This window comes from Streptopelia decaocto (assembly GCF_964273445.1).
Source record: "Streptopelia decaocto genome assembly, contig: HAP1_SCAFFOLD_191, whole genome shotgun sequence".
Lineage (NCBI taxonomy): Eukaryota > Metazoa > Chordata > Aves > Columbiformes > Columbidae > Streptopelia > Streptopelia decaocto.
This window is the reverse complement of record NW_028116904.1, coordinates 64230-77962: the sequence shown is the minus strand read 5'-3', so window position 1 is coordinate 77962 and position 13733 is coordinate 64230. Positions and strand designations below refer to the sequence as shown.

At 54.0% G+C, this 13733-nt stretch overlaps 1 protein-coding gene across 1 annotated transcript; it reads right to left on the bottom strand.

The window, feature by feature from the left end:
* Nucleotides 1–1370: 1370 nt before the first annotated feature.
* On the bottom strand, nucleotides 1371–13716 carry LOC309452019 (ubiquitin carboxyl-terminal hydrolase 42-like; the record flags this gene model as incomplete). Its single annotated transcript, XM_082076700.1, has 13 exons — nucleotides 1371–1444; nucleotides 1838–1923; nucleotides 3287–3357; nucleotides 10333–10429; nucleotides 10680–10780; nucleotides 10998–11138; nucleotides 11393–11504; nucleotides 11742–11824; nucleotides 12355–12425; nucleotides 12586–12653; nucleotides 12798–12900; nucleotides 12976–13086; nucleotides 13530–13716. 13 exons carry the CDS (start codon nucleotides 13714–13716, stop codon nucleotides 1371–1373), a joined length of 1305 nt encoding a protein of 434 aa, XP_081932826.1.
* Nucleotides 13717–13733: the final 17 nt, after the last annotated feature.

Sequence of the window (13733 nt, the reverse complement as noted above, 5' to 3'; positions counted from 1 at the left end):
TGTCCTGAGCAAGAAGACAGGAGGCGTTTCTCCAGCCTTAATCAGGGATGGGAACAACAGCGGGGACCTGGCCCTGTACCCCAAACCAGAGCAACTGCTGCAGCCCTGGGGCTGAGGGGCTCTCCCTGTCTGCCTCCAGCTTAGCAAGACACCCAGCATCCAGTCTACACTCTCCCCAACACAATCTCCAGCTCAGAAGACACAAGGCACCTGTCGAAGACTCCAGGCAGAAGCTCAGACTCACTTTTTGGGAGAAAGTACCAGCTTCATGGCTGGTGGTGGTGACATGGTGATGTTCAGCTCCAAGCAGCACTGGCCAACAGGGAGGATTTCAATTTTGCCAGTTTGGAGTCTTTGGGTGCAGCCATCTTGGTGCTGGAGGTAGTAGGGAGGTCCATGCCACAGCCTGATTCCTGAGAGGTGCAAAAGCTCCTGGTTCCACCCTGGGCCTTCTGGGACGCTTTGGGCAGATCCCCGCTGTGCCGTGCACTGGGCTGGCAGCACTGCTGCTGCAGGAGTCCCTCTCCAGGGTCTCAGCATTCTCCCCACTGCCCCTGGGCTCCTGGCTGGGGATGGGCTCCAGCAGCAGCTTGGGTGAGGTAGGTGGCTGCTTGCTCTCCCAGGAGCTCTGCCAGGACAGCTCTGCTTTGGCCCCACTTGTGCTGCTGGTGTTGCAGGAGCTCTGAACTGTTCTGGGCACAGGAGGCAGCTGCAGGAGGACGAGCAGCTTTTTGGGCCTCCAGGCGGAATCACTGTGCCAAGGACACAGGGTGATACTGCAATCCCATCCTCTCCAAGCTCACACAGCAACTCTTAACTGAGCAGGATCCTTCCTGCAAGTCATCCTCCCTCACACCTGTCCATTGGGTGCAGTGCCTGCCTCCCTGCCAAGCTGCAGCCCACCTGCCCTCGCAGAGCAGGCAGAGGGGCAGCAGCTCCCTGCAGCTCTGGTCCAGAACAGCCTTCAGGACTCACCTGGCCTGTCACTGGTGAAGACATGGGTCTGTTGGTCACAGCTTTTTTCACCTGATCAGAGACGATGGCCCCAAGAGATAAAACAGATCATGAGCACAGGGCCACAGACTGCACCAAACCCCTGAGCCTGACCCCAGCCAGGCACTGGCCAGCATGCCATGAGGGACGGCTGTACTGTCCCCAGTCCCGTGGAGCCTCAATGGAGGAGTCGTGGCTCATGCTCAGGCAACAGGCTCTGCTCTGCCAGACAGAGGCAGCACAACAACAGAAGCTGCTTCCCTCTTGCCTGCACCCTGCCTGACACTGGCAGTTACGCAGCCTCGAGAGCAGTAACGGTGCAGCTGCAGGAACATCCCCTGTGAGAGCAGAGCTCCCTCCACCCACACCCTGCCCCACTACCTGATCTCCAGCACCAGGTCCAGGAAAGGGTCAGAGGTCTCCCAGATGCTCTTGCACACTGAGAACTTCACTGCAAAAGCAAGAGCAGTAAGCACACCCTGGCACAACACCTGCACCCAACACCACCCCAGCACAGCACAGGCAGCTGCCGTCTTCCCCCTCTCCAGCTTTGGGCTCTGGGATGTCGGCACCAGGATTCACAGTGTGCAATTCCACTGTGTGCTGGGACAGCAAGTGCTGGTACATAACTGCCAACATGGGCTACTCAGCTGGGGGCAAAGAGCTGGGGGCCCCCAGCCAACAGCTTTTTTCATCACTACAACACACACCACAACCCACAGGAACCACAAGACTGACCAGCTGCACCTCTGGGTAAGTTACACACACTCAGCAGTTTTCCCAAAAGGTTTTTACTGCAAGGCTCTCAGGGTAACCGCTGCCCTGAGAGTCACAGGCCCAGGACCTGGCAGCCAGCGCTCAACACAGAACCACAGGGATCCGCCAAAGATCTGGTGAACCAGCATGGTGGCCTGGGTCTGGTGATCCAACCTGGAGACAGCAGCACCAGAGCTCACACTGGCCCTCCGCAATGGCCACCCCTGTCACCCACCGCTGTGTCCTCAGGATCCAAACCCATCCCAGTGGCAGCTCCTCTCTCCCTTTCCATCAGGAGCATCTTGCCAACATTTATCCAGCACTTGCTGTGGCCACTGACCAGGCCTGGAGCTGTCAGGAGAAAGGACTCCCTGGAGCTCACCCAGCTCTAAACTCAGCCCCAACCTGCTGCTGGCTCGGCAGCCGGCACTGCGAGCAGTGCAGAGATGGAGCAGTTGGCAAAGAGCTTTGCAAGGCAGAGCCCTCTGGGGCACAGCACTGAGCCGGACCCACTTCCCCTCTGCGTGACCGAGCGTCAGCCAAGAAAGTAGAAAGCTAAATTTCAGAGGAACAGAAAATTAACATGTAAACGCTCACTTGTTCCAAGGTCGTACCTGTGGGATCGCCCTGAGGCTCACGGACAGACTCAAGTTCAAGAAGTCAAGTAGCCGCTGCCTACAGGGACGGCTGGAATCAAGGAGAAAGGAAAAGCGTTTCCATTTCACGTTGTGATCTACCTTGTCCTCAGTGACCTGCAGTGCCTGGACGGGGGTCAGGCAACAACATGGGGCCCAGACGCATGCTGAAATTTCCAAAGCTGCAGAGGGGCTGCAGATCCCTTGGCTGGGACCTGGCAGCTTCCAAACTACTGTGTCCAGGCCACATGCAACACCCCTCAAGAACCAGATGGACAAACATGGGGGCTCTCAGGGCCTTCTGACCAGGAAACCTCTCACACACACAAAACGAAAGCATGGAGCACCAGGGCAAAAAATGATCATCCATGTTTCTTCTAGCAAAGAGCCTGCTGGCTACTGCAAGACTCAACTATTGCAGGAAAATGTTAACAAATAATAAACCAAATATTAGCAAATGCAAAAGGCCAGTGACCAATGAAGACTGAACACTTACCCCTGGGATTGCCCCCAGGCTCAGGAACAGGATTACACCAAGAGGCTTGATCACCATGGACTGCAGGAACCAAACAGGGAGTCAAACATGGGTGAGGAGCTTCCATGGCAGGTTGTGATCTCCTTCTTCCTCAGTCACCTGCAGTGATGGGAGGGGGTGAGGTAATGACACAAGACACATACAAAGGTGTACGTTCCCACAGCTAGATATGGAACATGGGTGACCTTTTTGCTGAGACCTAGCAGGTTTTCAGGCAAATAGTATTTATGACCTGTCTGTGTAACACCACCAAGGCACAAAAAGCTTTTGAAAAGCCTCTGAGATGATCTTGGGTACAATCACACATGAATAACCTATTAAAATATGAGAGTTTATTCCCTCAAGCAGACAGACAGTGACAACTTACCTCTGGGACAGCCCAAGGCTCATAACCAGGATCCAGCTGAGAAGCTCGATCACCTCTGCCAATGCCATGCCCTGGAGTCAAGCACAGATCAGAGAGGTTTCCAGGCTCACAGAGCAATACTCCTGCATTTCGAGTAAAAGAGGACATAAAGAAGAGAGAAAAAACAAAACAAAACACAGCACAACATATTTAGGACAACAATGCCCATATATTGCAGAGAAATAGCCCTATTTAGGGAGAAAACTGGAAAAATGACTAAATACTCCAAATATTTGGGGGCTAAATTGGCCAATACAGGCAAAAGATTCTGAGTATTTGGGCAAAAAGTGGCCAAAAGAGGCAAAAACCTCCACATTTGGGAGCAAAACTGCTGGCAAAGGTAAAAATATTCTGTATTTGGGAACACGGCACCTCCATTAGGGGAAAAAAAGGGCAAAAGCACCTGAGCATATCGGGTAAAAAGTGCCAGAAAAACCAAAGCACCACTAGATTTGGATCAAAACTGGCCAAAAAGGGGTATAACATCCCCAGATTTGGAGTGAAATTGGACCAGAAAGTCAAAGTATGCCCAGATTTGAGTAAAAAACAGCCAAAAGTGGCCCAAACACCCCCAGATTTGGGTATAAACTGGACTGCAAAGACAAAGAACTCCCAGATCTAGGCAGAAACGACCCCAAAGGGCACAAATGTGCCCAGATTTAGCTCAAAACTGGCCCAAAGGGCCAAAGCAATCCCAGCTTTGATTTGAAACAGGCCCAAAGGCTCAAAGCGTGCCCTGGGATGGGGCTGTGTGGCACGAGGCTGGGGGGCAGGGAGGGCCCCACAGGGACTCAGTGCTGGTTTCTGCCGCTGTGCCACCACTCCCAGCCCCTGCTTGCCCAGAACTTGCCCCTGAAGCAGCCGCAGCCCCTCTCCCCTCCCTGCGGGGCGTCTGCCCCCTGCCCACACCCTGGTGCTGCCTGGCTCGCCCTGCCCGGCCCAGCCCAGCTGCTCTCCCGGCCCCAGCACCATCCCTGGCCCCACTGCTGCCCTGCTGAGCTGCTCGGGGCTGGTGCTGCCCCTGCCTGCCCACCTGCTCCCTGCGCTCGGCTGGAGCAGCCTGGGCGTCCCGGGCTGGCAGGGACACCAGGAGGAGGAGGAGGGTGAGGACCATGGCCCCACGCTCGCACCATGATGCTGCTGCTGCCAAGACACAGCACAGCACGTCACCGTGGGGCTGTGACCTCATAGCCACATTGGAATCACCACATCTACACACTACTGCATGGCCTTGTGCTACACGAGCATGGAAGGAACAGAAGTGGAGAAGGGTGCACCTCTTTGGGAGGCAGCGCTGCCTATGGGAGTGCACAGGCTCTCACTTCTTGCTTCCCAGAAATCAATCAATCAATCAATCAATCAATACCAAAAGCTCCATATTAAGAGTAAATTAAAAAAAAAAAAAAGCCAACTTCAAGGGTCTTTACTTGTAACTATTTTTGTCAGGCAGCTCTCTAGGAAGAAATGAGCTTTTCCTGCTAGTTTTGCCACAGCTTCAATGCCTTTAAAGCCACCACTTCTTACCTCTGCTGCTCCAACACAGCCTCACAGCCCAGCAAAATCATAGTGCAGGCAGAAACCTTCACCATACAAAGAGAGAGAGTCAGGAATACGTTACTCTCAAAAAACAGACACTGTCAACCACTCTTTATTTCGCTTACCAAATTCAGACAGTGTAAGAAAACAACAAGGAAGCAAGATTCTTATTTTATGGACCCCATTATATGGACCATTCAACATCAAGTCCAACCAGAGTCTGAACCTCCAAATAAGAAATATCATCTTAAAATTTCTAGGAAAATGAAGGGCTTTCAAGTGGCAAGACCATAAAATGTTCATAAAAGCACTGCTATGCAAGTCCACATCCCTGATCACAGACCACCTGCCCTGGTACATAAGGCAGTGATGTTCTCAGCTGATTCGCAGTCACTGACATCTGGAAAACAGCACAAAGTCTCAATTCTTTAGTGCCAAACATGTAGTTCTGAACTGAAACAGGCAAGAAAACCATCTACAGTCAGTCTGGTTTCATTCGAGGACATCAGGACAAGTTGAGTTCACATTCACCAGGAATCACAGCAGGTCCCACCCGTCCCTGCAGACCCCAACACCGCTCCTGTGCAGGATCCCGAGGAGCAGTAAGCACAGAACAAGAAACCTCCCTTCCAAAGAAGCCCCACAGCTGCTCTTCCAACAAGCTGCATAAGCAGCAGCTGAGAACAACCTCTGCTGTAGCTGCACCCAGCTCTGCTGTCTGCACAAGGAGACCAGCTCCTAAATGATCCCCAGCCCTTCAGACACAGATCTTCCCCAGGGCAGGGATGAGGAAACACCAGAGTGCACAGACACCTGGTCATTCAGTTGAAGCTGCTGGGGAGAAGGACAGAGGACTAGAAAGAGACAAATGAGACAAGAGAGAAGACAGAGGAGCTGAGAGAGAAAGAAACACACAGGGACAAGGATGGAGAGATGGAGAGATCAAGGCAAAAAGGGACAAGGAGCTGTGATGAGACAGGGAGGAAGAAACAGCAGCGCTGAGGAGCAGGACAGAGGGATGGGGAGGGGGGAGGAGGAGAAGCAGGAAGGGGGTAGAGAAAGACAGGGAGGGGGATGTACAGATGGAGAGACAAAAAGAAAGACTGAGAAATAAAGCAAAGTTCGGATCAAAATGAAGAGACTGGAAAAGGGAAACATGCAGCAATGAGCTGGAGGAAGAGGAATAGAGGGCTGAGGAGCAGGAAAGAGGAAGAGAAGACAAAGAAAAGGCAGAGCCAGCTGGACAGGGGTGATATAGTGAGAAAGGATGGGACTGGGAACAGGAAAGGAAGACAGAAAGAAAACCAGGACAGAAAGATATCAAGAAGGAAAAGGGGCAGTAATCTGGACAGAGATGGAGAAAGAAGAACAGGGAAAGGGAAGACAGGCAGAAAGACAGAAAGGGAGCAGGAGAGACAAACAACAATAAGGGTTGGGGGCAGGATAGAGATTGGGGAAAAAATCCTGGGGTGGGCAGCAAGATGGAGAGGGAGTGAAAAAGAAGAGGGGCAGGAATAAGCGCAGGGAGCAGGACAGAGGGATACAGTGAGAAATGATGGGGCACGGAGCAGGACAGAGCAACAGACAAGAATGACAACAAAGAGAAACCAGGGATGATGAGAACACAGAGGAATGGAGACGGAGAGGGAGATATGAGAAACCCTGCACAGAGATTCAGAAGGGTGGAGGAATAGGGGAGGAAGCAGCAGAGGGACAGAGAGAGAAGAGATGAAGAGAAAGAAGGACACAGCAGGAAAGAGGAGGGAGCAGGGAGGGACTGGGACACAAAACAGGGTGAAATGTCCCCAAGGGCCCAGGACTCACCGCACTTCCTGCTCTCTGCACTGCCAGGCAAGCTGTGGAGTTCAGGCACTTCTGTCTGTCTGTCTTCTCCTCCCCTCCTATTCTGTAGCTCCAGTCGCTCGCCCATCCTGCACCTAAGAGAACACATCGGTGTTCTACAGCTCTTACACCACGAGGCTTCCCGGATACACACCACACACACACACTCTACAGCCGTACAGTAATTTTCCTCACTGACACAGACCCTGCGGGGCACGTTTGTGATCTGCTCTGCTGAGGCTGCTCACAGGGACTCTTCCTCACCCAGAGGGGCAGCTGTCTCTGTGCAGCTGGAGCAGCAGCTGTGGGGATCCCCTGCACTTCACCCTCCAGCTGCTTCCCCTTCTCCTGCTCTCTCCAGCTCCAGCCCCAGCAGCTCCTCTCCACCAAGTGCCCCCTGCCCCCTCCCCCGCCCAGGAGAACAAGCCCAGAGCAGCCCACGCACACCTGAGCCAGAGGCAGCAACAACAGCCCCAGGGCCCCAGAGGGAGGAAAAAGGGCCCCAGGGCTGGGCCGGGGCTGCTCAGCCTTGGGGCAGCTCCACGGCCGCCATGGCAAAACTCACCCTGGCCGCCCGCACAGCAACCACCTGGGCTGTGCCACCATTGGTCGGGAGGGCTGTCAGTCTCCTCCCTTGAGCTGATCCTGCAGCTGATTGGCTGCCTGGGCTGTGACTCTCCCCTGGTTTGGGGCCCACCCTGCCCTGAGGCGATGCTTTCTCTGATTGGCTGCCTGAGGGGTCACTCCCTCCATAGTGTCTGCCTTCCCTGAGGCACTGTTTCCTCTGATTGGCTGTCTGGGATTTCCCACTTGCTCTCCCCACCAAATGATTGGTCAGACTGTTTGTCAATCATCCATGTGCCGCACTCCCACCAGGTGTGATTGTTGCGCCAGCACAGCCTGCCCCTGATCACTGCCCAGTTTGTCCCACTGTCACCAACTGTCCTGCAGGTCTCAAAGCTTGATTGGCTGCTTACATTTCAATCACATGACTTGCCCTGCCTCCTCAAATGTGATTGGCTGCATTTCATCCACTGACTGTCCACAGACTTCTGGGCGGTTGTTGCCGGGCAGCGAGCTCCACCTGAAAATGAGGCTGTGGGCCCTGAGCAAAGGCCGTGGGTGATGAAAGACACGTGGGGACCCTAAACATGAGGATTTGGCCCCAGGAAGGAGGCTCTGGGCACTCAGAAGGACAGGCAGATGCTACAGATGGTGCTTTAGACCCTGACCACGAGGGCACCCTCTTGGTTCCCACCCGAGCTGGGTTTGGTGCCCGTGACCCCACGTTCCAGTGTCTGCTGTGCTGTCTGACCACATGGGCCTCTTGTCCTGCCAAACTTCTGCTGCAAATCCTGCTGTAGGAAACAATCGCCTCGCCAAGAGAAGAGCCCGGGCAGGATCTCTCAGCAAAGTGTATTTTATAAACCATTTGGCAAGACCAGGTGTTCTACCCAAAGACAGGCACCGGGAATAGGACAAAACCCCCCGCTTACATATCCACCGATCCAGCTGCACATCCCTCCCCTGCTCCCCGTCGGCTGGTTCTGCAGGGTTACAGACTACCCACTGCTTGCCTCAGTCTACCTGTCTCATTCATCTAACTCTAACAACCCTCTAACCTTACTGATTTATTCAAAATATGGATTCCTGGCTCTTTGGTTACCCTTCCCCCTAGATTAACTTTTAAAATACAGTAATCAGTTTGGATTCTGGGATTATTTCAAATGGACTTTGTTTTACGTTACGGATTCGTAGGCTGATGTCTCTGAGTCCTTCCCCTGCTGGGGTCAGGTGCCAGATCAGTTCCAAAAACAACATTCCCCCTTCCAATGGCTCCTTACAACTCCACATTGAAACAGAAGAGACGGCAAGATGGGCACACACAACACACAGCTCCCAAAACCCACCACAGAGACTTCTCAGAATGGGGATTTCTCCAATTGCCTCAAAACCCACAGAGAAGCAAACATCCCATAAATGAGACACACGAGGCCAACAAGAGTTTGTTTTTAACCGTGTCTTTGGCTTTTCTGCCCTCTGGTGCCCAGTGAGTGTTTCTGAGCAGCGATCCCAGCCGTAGCACGCAGGTTCAGCTCTTCCTCCAGGGCCTGTGGGCAGGCGGGCCGGCCGGCAGAGCTGCCCGTGGCTCTGGAAGGGCTCTCTGAGCTCTTCCTGCCACAGGCAGCACTGGCTGCTGGTGCACTTGGGGCAGCTTGGTCCCTGCTGGGGCAGCTTTGCTGCTTCCTGGACTCTTCCTCCTCCTCTTCCTCCTCTCCAGCATCACAGGCGTCAGATGCTGTGTCCTCCCTCATCCAGGCTGCAATCTGTCCCCGTCACCACCAACCGCTTTCCTCATCTGCATCTCCAGGGCACTGAAGCCTTCCTGCTCGTCCTCCTCCTCTGTGCTGAGGGGTCACAGTCCGTGATCTCCACAAATTGCCTGTGGAGATCATAGCGGCGCCGCGGGGATCTGCTCCGCTCCCTCTGCCTCAGCTGGGTCTGCCCCCGAGCAGCTGTGGGTGCAGAACGACACTGGGAGCTGCCGCTGGAGGGCCCTGGAGCTGCATCATGCCTTAGGGCTCGGTCACACCGTGGAGGACTTGTTCTCCAGCTCCTCGTCCTCCTTGCTGAGCGATGCTGGTCTGTGATCTCCAGAACCCGGCTGCGGAGATCATAGTCCCGCCGCGGGGATCTGCTCCGATCTCTCCGCCTTGGCCGGGTTTGCCCCTGAGCAGCTCTGGTGGCAGGAAGAGACTGGGAGCTGCTGGTGGAGGACACTGGAGGTGCTGGTGCAGGCTGGGCGCTGCCATCGGAGGGTCTTGGAGCTGCCTCGTCCCTGTGAGTGGGATCACAGCTCAGGGGACTGGTTCTCCCCCTCCTCCTGTCTGAGTGTTCGTAGTCCCCGGTCTCCACAACCCAGCTGCGGAGATCCTTGCCCCAGTGCGGGGATCTGCTCCTGGGCCTCTCCCTGGCACCGTTCTCCTGGCAGTGGGCAGAAGGGCTGAATCCCTGCTCCTCTTTGCTGCTGTCCTCTCGTGCAGAGTGGAGCACACGCTCACGGGGGTGACAGCGCAGTGGGCACGCAGCTTTCCTTCTGAACACCAGCCTGAGAAAGCCGTGGAAGAAGTGACGCAAGCAGGAGCCCACGGAGGAGCTGCTGTTGATCCTGGCTGGCCAGACGGGGCACGGCCAGCCTGCAGCTGCCTCCTGCGCTCTTGCCCGGCTTTGCTGGCTGGTGATGGTTGGTGCGGATGAGCTGCTGTCCTCTGGAGAGTCCTCCATGCCCCCCACCATGTCCTGCAAAGAGAGCTGTGAGAAGCTCCTGCCCTTTCCTCCTGACCGGACCCACCAGTGGAGAACCCCCAGAAGCTGTGAGGGGACAGCTAAGGGCCTCTCAAAGGCTCCTGGAGGCTGCAGAGGGGCCAGGGAGGACAAATGGGATGGATCCAGGTGGATGCTGGGCGTGGGAGCCGTGCTGCAACTGTGCAGAAAGCTGCCGCGTGGGAGGGAAAAGAGAGCGCTGCCAAGATTCCCAAAAGAAACCCGCTGTCCATCTGGTGCCCTGACCACCTCCTCACAGCCGCCTTAGTCCTATGGGGCAGATGCTGTGTTCCCACAGAACGCACCTGCTTGCTGCCGGCCGCCCACTGACTGAGGAGGGAACGGGCTTCTGGTGGTGCTGGTGAGGAAGAAGCCCTTTGTCCAACTTCCAAATCAGAGCACCTGGGGAAAAAAAGAGGGATCTTTGTTGAGGGCTGTTCTTGCAGCCTCCTCTGAGTTCCGGCATTTTCTTGGAACAGTTTATATGACAGGAAGAAGATGCAACTAAGACCACAAATGGGAAATGTGGTTGGGCTGAACAATGCAGGTGGTAATTGTCTGCTATGACAGAAACGCTCAGGAGGATGAGAAGAAAAATAGCAAAGCCAGGAAAAGGAAATGTGTTCTGAACACAGTTTAAACTTGTGATTACCTGATGTAAAACAGTAAATAGGCTTGCTGCCTGAGGACTGTGTCACTGTTGCAAAGATTCACAGTCTCATCATTCATGTGGTACCACAGTCCATCACTGGCCTGCAAAGAAAGGCGTCGATATCTGGAGATGAATGGCACGGCTTCTCCACAAAACACAGGCCAAAAACTGCCAAACCAGAAGTGTTCAAAACATATGCATTCCAGCCCCTGAGGAAACCTTCTCCCCTCAAATCCTTGGCTGTCAGTAACACGGCCAGGAAAGTCAGTTTTCCCCAGGATACATTTTTCCTTTGTTCAGAAGGAAGTCGCTTTTCACCTTTATGTAGCAGAAGTAGTGTCCTGCACGGCAGCTGTCACCTTCATGCACCAGGACGGCGTATAATGAGTAGAGGAGCGGTTCTCCGGCTGCCTGAGACATGTACGGGCGAAGATCGAGGTACTGGGGATACTCCACAACCTACGGAGAGACCAGGAGGGCTCAGCAATGACCCTGGAACACTTCAGGACACAGCAATATGTCATGAGTTGGGTGGCAGGAAACTCATCTGGACCAAAGCAGCTCTGTGGGAGCAGAGGACACATTTGTCTTCCCACAGGAACTGTCCCCAGAAGGGAACATGAAAATCTCAACATGAGCAGCTTGCGACAGAGCGTCCAGCTTTGGGAAACCCGCTCCAGGAAGAGCACGTTGCACTCCAGTTGTGCACACACCTTGCTGATCTTGTCGCCGGTGAAGGCTTCAAACCTCTTCAGACACACCGTGAGAACCTTGGGCGCGCCATGGACTGTGAACCTCTTGGAGGCGGCAGTCGTCTTGTCACACCTTGAAAGCCAGGACAGAGCCAAGGGCTGAAACACACCATTTTTTCCCCCAAAGGCCAGACAGCCTTTCCAGTCTCACACATCCCTGTGCTCTTTTAAGGCTATTCAGTACCATAATGCCATGTTTAAAAACCTGTGTCTCATTACTGTGCCTTAATCCAATGTGAAAAGCTGACTTCTGCTCAATGACACCTTCGCACAGGATCCAGTATGAATACATCATCAATAATAGCCTTACTTGCTACATTTAAAGCAGTTTTCACCATCCAGGTGCTCAGGTTTCACAAAGTCTTCCAGAGCTGCGGTGACAGATGTGGCTGCCTGGAGGAGTGAGAAGGGAGAGCCCTGAGCTCTGGGAAATTCCCACACCCAAACAGTTACGAGGAGTTTACGCAAAAAAAACAGCTTGATGACGCTGAGGACACCCACTGTGAACCCGCAAGCAGTGCCCAGGAGGCAGAAAGAGGGTGTGATGCTGAACATCTCCCTCATTTCTCAGGGATTCCTAGGGTTCTCCACCTCTTTGTGGCACTGCACAGTTCAGCTACGATGGTATGGGTGTCACCAGTGATGGAAACAACACCCCCACGAGCCTGGGAGCCAGACAGGTGTTGAGGGAGGGCAAGGGAAGAAGGAGGAGGGTACGTCACAGTGCAGAGAGGGGCACGTGTGCCTGTCCAGCTGAAACCAGCACCATGACCCCTGCCATGGCCTCTGCAGAACACAGTCCATTCCACCTCCTGCCCACCACCAACCTCTCTTGTCAGATACAGTCTTAAGCCAACTGTGTGGAATCTGGAAAGCTACAGGGGCCTTGGGACATCTTGAAGCACAATTACAAACTCTCTTACTTTGATATCCAGAGGAACATCCAGGAAGGCCTCGTAGGAATCGGACACCGCTTGGCAGCTCCAGCATGTGACTGGAAGGCAGATGGAAATGCTCAGCAACAGGGGAAGTCGACTGACTGTGCCGGGTTACCCTCTTCACACCCACTGCACCAATCACACCATCGGCTGTTGTTGCAGGCAGACAGGAGGGCACAGACAATTCCAAGGAGAGCAATAGCTGTGGAAAAGTACCTCTGGATCTCAGAAAGCCCCCAAAGATCTGATGGACGATGGTAGTGGCTTGAGAGGAGATGTCCAAGCTGCAAACCAACGGGAAGGTGGAGTTATCTCCTCCCAGAGTCTGGCTTTGTCTGAAAGCCCTGGGCATAGTTCTCCTTGAGGGGAGGACATCAAGGACTCCAAAGGGCTTGGGAACAAAGGGCTTGGGCAATTTGCTTGCTTACTCTCTGTTTCCTCTCAGACAAGCTCTCTGCATGGCATCCACGATGCAGCGTAAGAACTCGTGGGCATCCTCCTGCCTGCCATGCTCGAAATTTTCTCCTATTTCTAAGAAAGAAGAAGTTACTAGTTCTCTCCTACAAGAATGGCATCAATCATGTCACAGCACCTGCACGGACTCACGTGTGAGAACATCGACGACAGCCCAAGGCTCGATGGCACTGGCTGAGGAATGCAGGACCTGTTGAACGTGCTCTTCCATCCTGCACATCACGCAGAAGATTTTCCGGCGACCTGGAGAGGGAGGGAGGAATGGGAGAGGGAAGCTCCTGAGGTTTGCAAAATATCCACAGCGATGGGAAACCTAATGGAGGTCTTGCAGTTTAAGAATTCTCCATTCCTCCCAAGGTGCCCAAGTCCCAACAAGCCCGGGACATTTTAATGCACAGAAAACTTTCTTCAGAGGGATGCTGAACTGACGGAAGCTTTCTGTGCAATAAGCAAAGGAGTTTAACTTGCAGGAACAGGGACCAAGAGCCTGGGATAGAAAGAGGTGCCTTTCTGAAGATGAACACATCCAGATACAACAAGCTGCTTCTAGGCTTGAGTGTTCCGAGAACACCAACTCAGGGAGCTGACAAAGGAGGGCCACTTTTCTCCTAGATCGGCTTCCAGATTCTGGAAGCCCTTGGGCCCTGCTCAACAGATGTACAAGGAATGTTGCCAAAAGTACTCACAGGCCCGGCTGTGCTCCCCAGAGAGCAGGTAGTTGGCCAGAGGCGGGGTGTAGGTCAGGCACTGCAGGACAGAGTTGAGCCAGCACGTGTTGCCCAGGTTGTGCAGTCCTGCTCCAGCTCTCTGGCTGTGCTGCCAGGCCATGCAAATCTTCTCTGGGGGAAAGAGGATCCTCTGCGGCGGAGCCATTCCCTCAGCAACAACTG